Below are 14,780 nucleotides of genomic sequence, written 5' to 3' on the forward strand. Positions count from 1 at the left end.
CACAGAATAAGACCACAATTTTCAGTGACTATTTATTGAGCCCAACTGAAAACTCACTGGTTTGTGTAACAAGGCCACATGACAAGTTTTCTTGTACGGAATTTTAAGTAGGTACAGACTTCCAACATGTCTTTAAAAATTGATACAATTACTAAAAGGATTAAAGGAGAAAAGAAATATAATTTGTTGATTAACAATACACATACTTTTGGAAAACTGACATTGTAAGAAACGTTTACCTCATCAATTCTGTTAGAAAATAAATACACTACCTGACAAAGAGCCCTTGAGCAATCGAATGAAAAAAGATGTTTCACTCATGGTGATTCTATAGAAAGTGTCAAGTTAGAATAGTCAGCATCAGATAAAAAACGAGTCTTGTTTCCTTTGCACAAACCATTCACCCAGCAATGATTTGATAGTATGATGGACAAAAGTTTGATTCATGAAATTTAAATGGAATATGTTGATGGGTCAAATGTTTAGAAGCACTGTACACCGGTCATATCTACATGCTCATACAACTCTCAATCTCCACTATTCACACTTTGTTCAGTCGGCAGTGACCAAATCACTGCTTGATTTCAGATTTCAGTGGAATCCTGCTTATCGCCATTAGTTTACACACTGATTCTGTCTTCCCAGATCATCTCGCATATCTACACACGTCTGGATCTTTTACCGCTGTCGCTAGTAGATGACGCCTTCCTCTTCCTAGCTGTTTGTTCTGGACCAGATATACTGGACAATAAAAAAAATTCATCAGTAAAATATAATTTCACCACTAAATTGGTATGTTACTTACAATTTCTGATCTTATCTAAGTTACTCATCTGCCTTGTTGGCAATGTTTCATTCATCTTAGAGGGACGCTTTTAGATTTGTTCAGAAGAAGGATATGGTAATAAGACAAATGATTGTTTCAGCACCAGGAGTACCATTACTTGACTTTTATTTGCCTCCAAAAATTATTTTTATTCATATGGTTTATTTGATTGGTGTTCGGGGAAATCCATGACATTCTGAAGGATGCTAACAAACCTTCCCACGAACAGCCGCAGAGGGAGTTAGCACGAGCAGACTTGAACTCACAGCAACCGCATTGGTGAGAGGCTCCTGGGTCAGTGCACCCTGCCAGCATGCTTATCGCCTCTGCCATGGAGGCCCCAAAGCAAGTTTTCAGGGCAGAAACATTTCCATAAGTCTACCTGTGTTTTGAACTATCAACGTACCAGAAACCTAGATCTATTCATTATGTCCAAACAACCAGTGTTGTGACATCCTGAAGTTGTTACATTATGATACATTTTAACATATTTCCTTCAGTTTATTATTGACGTTGTGTTTAATAGTATGTCTTTTTAGCATACAGGTAAATTAATTCTCTGACAGAATCTCACCTGGCTTTCAGGGCCATCACCTCCGTAGGACAGCTCTCGTCAGGGTTAGGAGGGGGGTCCTCAGTCAAGAAGGAGGCTATGTAGTCAGGCCTCAGGCAGTTCACACCATCATGTAGTAACTGCTCCAAATCATCCTGAAACAACATACAGTGTTGTTGCTCATCTTCGCTTTCAACATCGTTTTGGTAAAATGACAACAGTGTGTACTAGTTAGCAGGCTGGTTCCAGTGTGGACATAGTTCTAGTGCTGCCTCACTGGAATGCCATGTCAAATGCAACAGACATGATACCCATGTAGTTCCAGTATACAGACATTGAGCTGATAAGTACATGTGCTTGGAATTGTACAACTTGTTTCACAACAGCTATCATGGCTGAGGGATACATTGAATCATCAGATGACACACATTATAGTAAATCAGAGACATTAAAAAACACACTTACTTGTGACAACTTAATCTTGTGCAGGTCTAAGAATGCATGGGTGGCATCAAGAGAGCTTGAAAAAGGTGGTCTGAAAGAGACGCAGAGGAGTATTAGTCTGAAGCAAAACATCACATTGCATTGTATATATTTCTGCCTCTCTGTCTATTTCTGATGATACATGAAAACATGTAAGTAGTACTCAGCAAGAGCAGGAAATGTACCGAGACAAATGTATGTCATCACCAGACTATAAATTGTTGATGTTTTGACTTTTAATACTTTTTCAATGCTTAGAATGAAAGTATAATTCAACTATCGGACAGTCTAGTATTGCATGTACCATAATAAAACAATACAAGGTCTCATGCATAATGTCATTCAATGACATTAACTGCTCAAAACTGATGTCTGCGGGTTTAATGCTGTTCTCTAATGATACCTTTCCTTACCTAGTTGCCACAACTTGAGCACCTCCAGCTTCCAACAGCCGCTTGAAGTTCTCTTCCTTATTCTTATCTGTACATAATACAACTTTCCAACCTTCAAATGCTCCCCGACAACTTTGGTTTGCCTTAACACAGAAGAGCAGAAATGGTTGTCAACATTGTACATAAAGTATCTGTGATACTGTGAAGATCCAATATCATGGTCCAACTTTAGCTGGTGAAATCACTTAAGTTTATACATCTACATCTTTGCCACATTTTCAGAGCATAATGTTCAAAATGTTCTTAAGAAGCCCCAATCCAGTTTTATGTTTATAAAGTCACTTAACTTGGATATTAAAATCCTGATGACATAAGAAAAAGGTCATATGCAATGAAACTACTCTAATTCCTCAACCTTTTAAGAAAGAGAAACCTATACCGCTATTTATGTGCACTTTTAATTTATTTTAGACAGTTGCACTGGCCAGTTTCAAGGCTTCACAAAAAGTGTAATTTTATTAGTCAACACCGAATAATGCCTTCAGAATATGCTTGAATAAACACCTTGAAAACCTGTGAAAAGGTTGAAGAATTACTGCAGTTTGGCCCTACTTTTTCTTTGGGCGGGTGGGGGGAGGGCGGAGTGAGGAGGGGGGATGCTGAAAGTTGACAATGCTACTGGTGCTGAAATTACATTAAACTAACTGCAATAAAAGAGCTAGAGCCGCAGTGTACACTTGTCTATGACGTGGTGATACAACATCCAACCAAATGAGATCTTTGTCATCCGCTAACCTGATCCACTCTCGTTTCAGAAGATGAGGTCATTTAACATAAACATGCTTCAATGAATGAATGATTTAAGACTTGATATCATGGGGATAAACATGTTTCATATCAACATGAGTACTCATGTACCTTAATACTGTCTTGTATACGAATCCTCCAGCGATGAGCGGCTACAGCCAGCCGCATGGTCAGGGCAGAAGAATTTGCCAGAATAATTCGGGTGCCATCACTACCCCACTCATGCACTTCTTCCTGAAACCAGTATTGACAAAGAAAATGAATGGTCAATGTATCGACTAGAATAATATCTGTACTTAAAGCAATTACAAGTATGATTTACTTATTTATTTAATTGGTGTTTATGCCTTACTCAAGAATATTTCAATTATATGTCAGCTGCCAGCATTATGGCAGGAGGAAACAAGGCAGAAAGTGGGGAAACCAACAACCATCAGCACGTTGCTGCCAGACTTTCCTGTGCATGACCAGAGAGGAAGCCAGCATGTGGTGGACGTGAATTCACCACCATCGCATTAGTGAAAGGCTCCTGGGTTATTGTGGTGTGGTAGCACCCTAACCACCAGGTTACAAAGGCCCTGGTACAATAAGAGAAAGACTGTTAGGAATAAGTCTCTACAACACCTGACCCTTTCTTGATAAACAATTCAGTAAATGATACATCAGCAATTTAAAATCAAACCCAAGAATATTACTTATGTAAATAATGATACTTTAACTCAAAACTGGCCGTTGTTCAACATCCTGTATTCTAAGTACAAAGTTTAAATCAATATTTTGTTTCAAAAGCCTGCAGTGAATGCATCAAAACATACAGTATACTGACCTTCAACTGCTTTATCAGCTACATTTGTTCTCACACTTCTAACATGAGCAGATTTTGTAAACCATACAAAGTACTGTATAACGTTTATTCTAATATTACAACTCACCTGAACAAAATGACCCTCTTGTCGACAAGCCTCAAAATAAGACTTGTGCAAGACCCATTTTCCTGATGCCACACAAGCTAAAAACTTTTCATTTCTTGTGGGGTTGCCTGGAACAGACCAACACAAACATTGCAAATCAAAGAAAGTCTTATCAATTTCATCTTATGCTGATATGTCATCCTAATAGCTCTCTTAAATATGTAATTAAGTATCTGGTTTTGGCAACTCCTAAAAAAACAGAGCATATTTGTTCCATGCCTATGACAATCCTGGCACAAGCTGCAGGAAGAGTTGGGTTATGCTACTGTAATACAAGTAACTGCTTTATACTGCTTGGCCTGAAGGAGGGAATTGCTCCTGTAAATATGACCTGCTGTGGGACTCTAGGTCAATATCTGATACTGGACCAGATTCTGAACACTCACCAACCACTAAATGAGTACAGGAGGAATCATAATGCTGTCCCTCCAACATGCGACCCCCTAACTGTTCAACTAGAGCACCATAGTCATCCCTCTCCTGAAAGCACAATGCAATATCCATACATCCACTAATCATCTACTATGTGTATGTTTAAATTTTGCATGAATACTAAAATGTTCTTCATACAGCTTTGGTGTTAATTACACTTCCACTTCTTCCTTTGCCAGAAATTGTGAGATATAAACTATATTTGAGACAAATGTGACAATATTTAAGACTAAAACCCATATACATGTACATACTGATGAGCTAATATGTGTAAAGATTGCAATAATATTAAAATGTTTATTCCAAATTATTTCACAGACCTTCATGATTTAAAACTTTCACTCAGGTCACCCTGACAAGACACGACTAACCTGTTGCTGCATCCCTGAGACTATAAACACTGGCGGTGGTGGAGCGGGGTCATCTTCACCCTCCTTACCCTCCTCCTCAATCAGTTCTATAGGCTCTGGTTCCTTTTGATTTGCCTGGGCTATAGGAAATCCTGGTATACCAACAACAGCATGTTAGTTAATCACTCATTTGTTCATAACTAAAATTAAGAATAAAAAGGCCTTAAGAAACTTAATTTTTTAGTTTGTTGAGGCAAACCAAAGATCTTCACCTTTACCATATAAAATTAACTCAAAGTTGAATGCATACAACCCAGGCTAAAAAACATGTACATGTAAGTTTTCTGTTATTTTCCAAGGTCAAATGTCACAGTTCTCAAATATTTTCATTCTTCAGTACACATCTTTACATGCTACAAATCAGATATATTGAAAAAAAAAAACAATCACTGGAATTACATGTAACAAATTAGAGTAGCAAAACTGAGCACAAACTGAACCTCACCCAAGGATGGAGGCTCTGGTGTGGGGGTTCTGAATTCTCCTGACTTTTTTGAAGACTGAAATATTGCAAGAAAACATGCATTTCATCAGCATGAAATCCACACACAAACATCCCAGCAACACAAAAAAACATACTAAGAAGATCATCAAGAACAAATTAAGGTATCCAGCAAAATACGCATAAATTTAGTTGTATATATAAATATCTGAAATAAAACCCCTAAATTTACAAGTCAAAATTATTCCAAAAAAGAGCACTGCAATGTTTCTTTATACATGTATTAGAATTTAGAAGGCTGTCAGTAAATGGTCCTGTTTTGTATGTATATAAACTATTCAACATGTTAAATTTGCACACCTTATCCTCTTTCGCCTTTGTGTTAAACTGAATCTCCATAGAGTCATCCTTCTCCAGGTCTGAAAACTGGGCGTTCTCATCAAACTCCAACCCAGGGGGGTAAGCCTGACTACACTGGGTGGGACTGTGAGCTCGCTGAAGCTCCACAGCTAACCTCTCCTGTTCCAACCTAAACACAGATAAACACATGTCTATACAATCTCACCAAACTCCAGCCCTGTGGGGTAAGCCTGACTACACTGGGTGGGACTGTGTGATAAGCCTAACTACACTGGGTGGGACTCTGAGCTCGCTCGCTAAAGTTTCACAACTAGCCTCTCCTTTTCCAACCTGAATCTTCTCAGTCCTTTAAAGCTTCAGCCCACTGTGGTAGACTACACCGGGTGGGACTGCGGAATAAGCCTGACTACACTGGGTGGGATTGCAGGATAAGCCAGACTACACTGGGTGACACTGGGGGATAAACCGAACTACACAGGGTGAGACTGTGGGGTAGGCCTTACTACAATGGGTGGGATTGTGGGATAAGCCTGACGAGACTGGGTGGGACTGTGGGGTAAGCCTGACTACACTGGGTGGGACTGTGGGGTAAGCCTAACTAGGCTGGGTGGGACTTTTGGATGAGCCTAATTACACTGAGTGAGATTGTGGGCTAAGCCTGATGACAAGGAAATGACAGTTCTAACCTCAACTATTCAAATCATTTAAGACAATTAGCAAAGCTGCACTCATTCCTGCTACTCACCTGCCAGTTTCATCATCCCAGGTCACCTGTACACTCTGAGACGGTTCAGGGTTGGACTGTTCTGAATGTTTACCTGTAAAACAAAGCATACGATTCCTTCATAATCAGTAAACTGTACTGTGTTATCAAACTCAGCTTCATGCAATACAGGTGACTGACAGATTCATGTATTCTTGCACATTTCTGTTCTTTATTCCATATAACTCTGGATTTCCAGTTATTAAACACAGTCAACTGTGTGCTTTTACTGCTATAATGCAGAAAAATCAACCTGATGTCTTTTGTGTGTGGACTATACAGTGCATAGCCACAACAATACCAATAATTGCTTCATAAAGAGGATAATTTATAGTTTGCATTTTTAGTCTATATATATGTTTTCTACTGCTGAATTCCCCAACATGTGCAATATGTCTACATCTTGCCTAAATGTTCACTAAAATCTGAAGAATACTGTTTAAACCTGAATGACCATTCTACAACGATTACAGTGTGATAGACCAGCATACAGACTCACTTGAGCGCCTGGATTTCCTCTGTCCGCTCCCTACCTTCTCTTCTAAAAACATGTACAAAATCACATGCCAAATACAGTCCCAACCAACAACACAACACTCTATATATTAAGTACCTTATAACCCAGTCACACAGCAGAGATCCAGGAATTTTTTGTTCGGCCAAACTTTACCAAACTACAAATCTCTTACCTTTGGATGGTTGTAAAGAGTGTTTTCATCAGTTTTGTTTCTGGCAGAAAATGTAAAGGTTTCAACAGAAATAGTTTTTCCAAAAGTTGCCAGGAGCACTGTAATCCATAATTACTACATACAAACATATATCGTGTATAAATGGTAATTTCTATGTACAAAACACAGCTTTGTGACTGAATTATTAGGAACTTATCACATACCATCTCCACAAATAACATAAAAAATGCTGTGCATGTATTTGTTGTAGTGCACTAATATAACTTAAAGGATACATGAAACATTTTTGTTTTATTTTATAACAAAAGTGCAAATAAATTTTTCAACTATCACTTTGGGGGGTAAAAATGGCTTCAAAGTACAATTTTCTTAAGGCGCCAGTGGTCAGTCCGGAATTAAGTAGCTTGCAGCAGTGACGTCGGTGATGATCCCTGTTTAAAAGAACTAAGTTAGGGACAAAACAAACGAGTCAGGCCGAATGGGGGCGGTGATGTGGGGAACAGACCGAGGCAGGGGGCGGGTGTAGGGGTATGGAGGGGGCACTAAGCTGGTCCGAAGAAGCCATGCAGTATGTGTTTACATGTAGCCCACACTGTAGCGACATGGTTCTCCATGGGCTTGCGGCACTTCGGGCGTGTTCACCAAGTTCCGAGCAAGGTCAAGGATGACATATTCATTCAAGGATAAAAAAATCTGACCTTTGATGGAAAATATGCATAATATATAGAGGTAATAAACAGGTCAAATAATACCCCCAAAATGAAATTTTTTAAACAAAAATTGTGGGACACAATTTTCTTCATTTGGCATAGAAATATAATCCATATAATCTAAAACTATGTTTTACAGTTCCTTTTCATGTATCCCTTAAAAAAATAGTCATGTGCCCACAAAATATCACGACGAGAGAACCATCTAACCACCACACAATACAATTGACAGACCTACACAAAACACCAACAATCACCCATTCCAGTCATACAACATTGTTGTGCAGTTTTACAAACGGAATTTTAAACTGTCAGCATTTCAGGACAGTAAGTAACATAACGCCAACAACACTTACAATATAAGGCCACACCATTTTAAATTGTTATTTATTGGCAGAATAAATCTTTTCCAATGCTGAAAAAGGGTATACAAATAACACTGAAACTCAAAAAGCCTATATTAACTAAATCTGGACTGTCCAAGCAATTGTCCTGTATAAGACATATTTATATGACCAAAAAGACTTGAAAACCAGAAATTTCATAAAACCCTCAAAATCAGAAAAAAATAAGATATGGACTTTCAGTGTTACTTTTATTTAATTTTTTGAGTTTTGGCTCTCCCATAAAACACAAAATAAAATAGGTGTCGCCTAAGTGTTCCACAGGTTTTCAACTTACTCCCACCAACACTGAGGTGTGCTGGCATACAGCCACTAACCTGGGGAAGTCCTCTGTCTGTTACGTGCCGATGTCCGGCTCCTACCCACACTATCTGTGGAGGAATTCTCACTGTCAACAACCCCACTGGCTGTGGAGAAAACAAGACATGATACAGCGTACATCAACAATATAACAAGTTTATACGTATCAGAACAGTTTGTTTACATCGAGTATATATAACTGAACTAGTCAAAGAGTTCTTTCTTTCAGATAGCTAGTCCACCATAATCGTGACATCAGCTACAATGTACATAAATGTATGTAATAGGTAGTCCACCATAATCATGACATCAGCTACAATGTATAAAACTGTATGTGATAGCTAGTCCACCATAATCGTGACATCAGCTACAATGTACATAAATGTATGTGATAGTTAGTCCACCATAATCATAACATCAGCTACAGTGTATAACACTGTATGTGATAGGTAGTCCACCATAATCATGACATCAGCTACAGTGTATAACACTGTATGTGATAGCTGGTCCACCATAATCATGACATTAGTTACAATGTATATATATATAAATGTATGTGTCAGAATGAATCACTTTCCTTCATTCGGAGAGAAAGCAATTCACTGGTTTAACTGACCAAAAATACACAATCTAACACAGAATTATCATGAAGTTGCTAACATCACCATAACACTTCATACTGACATGAGTTTTCCATATCAAGAAATGAGATATCATCTTCAATAACAGTTTCTGATAATCCCAGTATCCCTAGATGCAGAAACCTGTGTCTTACAGGACTTACAGTTCTGTCTCCTGCTCTTCCTCCTTGGAGTCTTCTTTGTCATGCTGAGGAAATATTACAAATATGCAATTATACTTATCATCAAGTTAACAGTTTTCCTTCTGTGCAAGTCCATCTTCTCATATATGTTTACATGTATTTTCAGTCAATGGGGACAGCAGCCAGTTTGCTATCGTATAATCTGAAAATTACAAATACTTACCCTAATTCTTCCAAACTTTGGGACAGACATTAGTAGTGTTGAAAGCAGAATATTGCATTTCTTTACAATCCTTTTGGAAAAGTAAAACTATGAGTATGTTTTTCATCAGATGGTCTAACCATGTGAGAAAAAATAAACTCAATATTCCTGCTACAATTTATACGTATATATTGGCTAAAATGAGCAGACCAGGTGTCCCAAAATTTAGAAGAAACAGAATATATTTGACTTTGTGATTTGCTCTATTACTTTCTGCACAAGAACCTCGAAGTGCCATACGTGTGTGTGTGAAAAAAAAGACAAGAGACACACTGAAGCAAACAGACTGCACAGCTCAAGACTAGTTTGTAGAAGACCGATTAGGTCCCCCTTAGAATAACACAGTATGAAAACACCAACACAGTGTGACAAAATCTGCAGCAAAAAAGCCTAATCCAGTCATGCATCTATGTACTGAACAACCACAAGGATGAAAGCATGCAATCACACCGCACTGAAGTTTAATCTAACTTGCCTCTCGGCCATGGGTGACCCAGACAAATGGAAACTGGAAAGAAACGACATCAGATACAACAATATACAATGAAGTCTTAGAATAATACTGACGTTTTAAAGTTTGTGTTCCTAATAAACAAATGGAGAAGGTTACTAATTGTCAGAAACAGAATTTCTATAGACTAACACTGCTAATGATTAGGCATAAAAAAATATTATTTGCTTTTAAATGTTGTAAATACTGCAACTTATGTTAAATCTGAAAATAGCAAAATTAAACTATTGCACTTACTTTGTAGTTGCCATGATGTTCATGATTTTATTGTTAAAGGCCTCTCTTATTTCTAGCGTTCCTCCCATATCCAACAACGGGACCTAAAAAATAACTTGTAACTTTCACGAAATTTGCACATTTCAAAACAATTGATCAGAATGTGCCAACAGCATCCAAACTGCACTGACAGTGTCAAACTTACGTGACATAAAACAGACCCAAATCTTTGATTCTGAAACATTTTGCAATCTTATTCTCTAAATTCTCCCTGAGTATGCCCACAATGGCTATAACATGATAACATGAAAAGGGTTGCAAGCTGTTTCTCTCTTTAACAGAGCCGCAGGTTGGAAAATACCTATGTTCCATGTATTCAAAAAAAGCTTACCTTTGATTCTTCATCTAGGACATTATCGCCCATACCACTAACAGGTGGAGATTTTTCCACAGGCGTAACCTTTTCTGCAGTGTCATTCTTCAGATCGTCTGACTTTGAGAATTTAGCGGGAACATCATCTGTGGAAAGGGCTCGAGGTTTTGTAGACTTGGGTGTCTCCTGAGCTTGTGAGCGTAACGCATTGCGTGAGGATTTCCTGGTGGACCTTGCAGGAGTATCACGCTTACCAGATACCACAGACTGAAACAGTTCAACAGACATATGATAAGGCCATTTCACACTTCACACGAAACGCACAACGAAAACTATGTGACACGACATCAGTAAATCAAATTCCGATTGCTCGTATTTCTGTTTGATCCTGATGTCTTCACAACATGCAGCCAGGAGGGCAAATAGAGAGAAAACAGTGATACATTCCACAATGTTATACATGTAGTATAGATTGTTACTTAGTAGTAAGCCAGCATGACAACTTACTAAATATACTTCAATATACAACAGAATATGTGGATTTAATAAAGTCTTGTAGTAACAAGACATACAGGGGAGGAACAGACAGGAGTTAACAGCAAAATAAGAATTCAATTGTTGACTTTTACTGGCATTTAACCATATTTCAGTTAAAAATAAGGATGACATATTGAAAACTGAGGTAAAAAAATGCATTGCAGTTATTAAAGTATGTAGAAGAAATTTCTATGAAGACTTCAGTAACATTTTATGAAGGAATCCAGTGTTTTAGCTTTACAGTGCAACTGATATGATGAAAAATCTGAAATGACCATCCTCTTCAAGAAGATGTGTTACTTACTAGACTGAGATTTGGGTTGTAGTTATGTGGAAAGAGGCTCTCATCTACCCTTGCATTCTGTTCTTTGCACTATTAAACAGTAAAAAAGAAAAAAAAAAGAAAAAAAAACAGTGGTCAATCTCAGTTCAACAGAGAACAGAATGAACAGAAAATTTAGCAATCATATCTAGTATTAAAGACAAAACGTGAGATTTAAACAGACAGAAGAGCAAAAATACGATATTTGGAGAAGACATTATGTTAGAGGTTATGAGGCTTTATACCAGTGCAGAAGAATGGATATTACATTAATGTTTCTGTCCATGAACAGATCAATCTATACCATTGTTAGCCAATGTGGAGACACCACCAGCTTCCCATGCTCTCGGGCTGTTCTGAATTCTTTGTTAATATCATTTGGCCGACCCTGAAAAACAAAATCTTTCAAATTAATTAATTTATTTTCATATTTATTAATCTGATTGGTGTTTAAAACCATACTGAAGAATACCCATGAATTCATTAAGATTTCATTCACAGAATAAACAGATGGACATTCGTCTCGATGACTCAAGGTCGAGCTACACAGACCGTCCACATGACAGCAGGACGCATCCTTTTCTCCTCTTACATTGCAGTTCATGTGTACTTCGAATATGTTTTATGAGCACATGTACACCGATAATTATGATGTAACAAAGGTTCACAGCTAGTGAATTCACAGATGCATTTGTCCCAGCTTGGACCAAATCTCGCTTTTCAACCATCCGTAATAGTGGCTGTGTCAGTATCATAGCTTGTAGTCAACATGGAGCTTCTACCAATCCCAAGTATACCTATGATCTAGAAAGTTTGCATAATAATAGGAAACTGGTGGCCAGATGGCAAGAAAATATTGTGCTACACGTCCTTTAAAGCCTTATTTTGTAGCACAATCGTCTAAAATGACATTAAATTTCTACTTTCATGTAAAGTCATGACAGAACTTGTAAATTTCAACTGCCCAATAATGATACCTGACTTAACATGTAACCCTCACCTGAAATATGAAATGTGTACAGGACTTGTCGTATGTCCATCTGTAGTCTGCTCCCAGGGAAGCTGCCATGTTGTTGTATTCTGCCTGGTGGTTACTCAGCTTCTTACTGACTGCTATCACCACTCCGCGAAGAGGACCTTTGTTCTGATCCTGAAACCATGGAAACAAGACAAACCTGAATTTACAGCTAATAATCAAAATGTCACAGAGCATGAACTAGATCCTCATGTCTCAGGTCATCCTCATTTTACAAACTAGCATGCAGACTGGACACTACATCTATACAGTAAACCTGTATGGCTCAAGCACACGACTGCAGGTCACATAATCAGCAAGCAGTGTTGTAATTACTGCTTACAGTACCTAACCTCAAGGCTTCCTAAGACAAGCCAGGTTAACAAAACTTATTCACATTTTGTACTAACAGTAATCCAGCTGGGTTAATGCTCACAACAGGTAATTTAAAGGAGAAGAAATTTCAATATCAAACAAATACCACTGACAACAGTATGCATTTCCTTGCAGGTGCGTGCCATAAAAAATTCTAATATGTACCTCAAGTTCATAAATTATAAATAAACTCAGCTGTGTTTCGCTGTGGGCGACTCCATTTTGCCTAAGAACTAGTGTATGGCGAGGAAAAATCGCAAAATTATGCAACAGGCACCACCAGATAGAGTGAGTGAGTGCTTGGGGTTTAACGTCGTACTCAACAATTTTTCAGTCATATGACGACGAAGGAATCTTTAGGGTGCATGTACGTGTAACGTGCCTCCTTGTAGCAGGACGGATTTCCACCGCTCTTTTATTTAGTGCTGCTTCACTGAGACGACTTACCGAAGGCAAGTAAGCCGCCTCGCCCGAGCCATTATACTGATACGGGTCAACCAGTCGTTGCATTATCCCCTTCATGCTGAACGCCAAGCGAGGAAGTTACAACTTCCTCTTTTAAAGTCTTAGGTGTGACTCGATCAAGGATTGATCCTGGATCTACCGGTCCCGAAGCGGACGCTCTACCAACTGTGCTATCCGGGCCGGTTACCACCAGATAGAAAAATATGTGCTCTTTTCAGACTATAGTGTCATTTTTTAAAGTTTTCTTCTCCTTTAATGTTGTATACTTTGCTAGCTCAAGAAAAATTTGATCAATTAAATTATACAAAATATTCACACACAAAAACAAAAGTACAAAAACATATTGCAAGGAAAGTTTTACCAGAACCGGGAACTTTGAGAAGTCTTTGTCATCAAACATGCTGTCACCATCCTGCTCTCCTCTCTGTTTTGCAGCATTATCTGCCCTACACATTGTGCTATTTTTCATTCCCACTGACATGTGAAACTGAATGGCTTCTTCTAATGGCTGCAAGTAGAACACACAGTGTGACAATATATTATAGATGAAGAAAGACAAAAAATCCTTCACAACAGCATATTTCTGGCAGTTCATGGTAACAATGATAGATGGGTTATTGCCACAAAGTACATTTATGTATATATAAGAAGACAGTATCATGTAAGGAAAATTACCTTTACACAATACAAGTTTTGAATTCTATTCATATCATTCCCAAGCTCTTGAGTGAAACTTCAACAAACTGAATTCAAATCTGAACAAAGGCTACCCTCAGCTGTGTCAGCTGGAGGAGGTGTTTACACTTGTACCAGAGCACAAAGACATCAACTAACCAAACTCGACTTCCTCCGTCTCCCGGCTTTTTTACCACAAGGTGTGTTAGAACTCATAGGAGATTCCACCGCCAACATAAACTCCTGCACAAACAAAATAAAAGTCTTCAGGAAAACACTAATTTCTCACCACACCAAACAGTATCAATAGCACTTGGAAGACCCAGTACATTTCCCAATAATTTAAAAGAAAAATCAATAATTAATATAACCTTAGTTCAACAGACATATACAGCTACAGTCATTTTTTCTGGCTTGGTAACCTGATAAACCTCATGGATAACCTTTAACCTGGAATCCTTAGGCCATGTGGCATGCCATGTTAGAGCAACCAGAAACAAGATGTCCAGTCACTCTTTACACTCATACGGGTAAAAGGCAAAAGAGGGTTCACGTGACGTCAGCGGAAACAGCTGTGTTCTTGGATTATAGAAATAAGTCGCACATCATTGGCTAAAACTGATAACTTGGCGGCTCTGTTGATTTTCTGTAATTGCATGATTTTGCTTACTTTAAACTGCAGTATTTCTGTTATAACACATCACCTAAATAAGGTATGCTTTTC

At 38.2% G+C, this 14,780-nt stretch overlaps 1 protein-coding gene across 1 annotated transcript in view; it reads right to left on the bottom strand.

The window, feature by feature from the left end:
* Positions 1–30: 30 nt before the first annotated feature.
* LOC135464077 (DNA topoisomerase 2-binding protein 1-like) overlaps positions 31–14,780 on the bottom strand; it is a 29,445-nt gene continuing 14,695 nt past the window's right edge. Inside the window, exons 24-45 of the mRNA XM_064741566.1 lie at positions 14,216–14,299; positions 13,743–13,889; positions 12,527–12,676; positions 11,831–11,914; positions 11,509–11,577; positions 10,686–10,934; positions 10,316–10,398; positions 10,043–10,075; positions 9,327–9,370; positions 8,560–8,649; positions 6,939–6,980; positions 6,422–6,494; positions 5,677–5,845; positions 5,320–5,374; positions 4,836–4,966; positions 4,419–4,512; positions 3,994–4,100; positions 3,173–3,295; positions 2,276–2,397; positions 1,845–1,914; positions 1,401–1,534; positions 31–741 (exon numbers count right to left, since the gene is read on the bottom strand). Coding sequence (XP_064597636.1) covers positions 660–741; positions 1,401–1,534; positions 1,845–1,914; positions 2,276–2,397; positions 3,173–3,295; positions 3,994–4,100; positions 4,419–4,512; positions 4,836–4,966; positions 5,320–5,374; positions 5,677–5,845; positions 6,422–6,494; positions 6,939–6,980; positions 8,560–8,649; positions 9,327–9,370; positions 10,043–10,075; positions 10,316–10,398; positions 10,686–10,934; positions 11,509–11,577; positions 11,831–11,914; positions 12,527–12,676; positions 13,743–13,889; positions 14,216–14,299 — 2,235 coding nt within the window. The 3' untranslated portion in view covers positions 31–659. The remainder of the gene's footprint in view (positions 742–1,400; positions 1,535–1,844; positions 1,915–2,275; positions 2,398–3,172; positions 3,296–3,993; positions 4,101–4,418; positions 4,513–4,835; positions 4,967–5,319; positions 5,375–5,676; positions 5,846–6,421; positions 6,495–6,938; positions 6,981–8,559; positions 8,650–9,326; positions 9,371–10,042; positions 10,076–10,315; positions 10,399–10,685; positions 10,935–11,508; positions 11,578–11,830; positions 11,915–12,526; positions 12,677–13,742; positions 13,890–14,215; positions 14,300–14,780) is intronic.

The sequence above is a fragment of the Liolophura sinensis genome, chromosome 1 (genome assembly GCF_032854445.1).
Source record: "Liolophura sinensis isolate JHLJ2023 chromosome 1, CUHK_Ljap_v2, whole genome shotgun sequence".
NCBI classification, from domain to species: domain Eukaryota; kingdom Metazoa; phylum Mollusca; class Polyplacophora; order Chitonida; family Chitonidae; genus Liolophura; species Liolophura sinensis.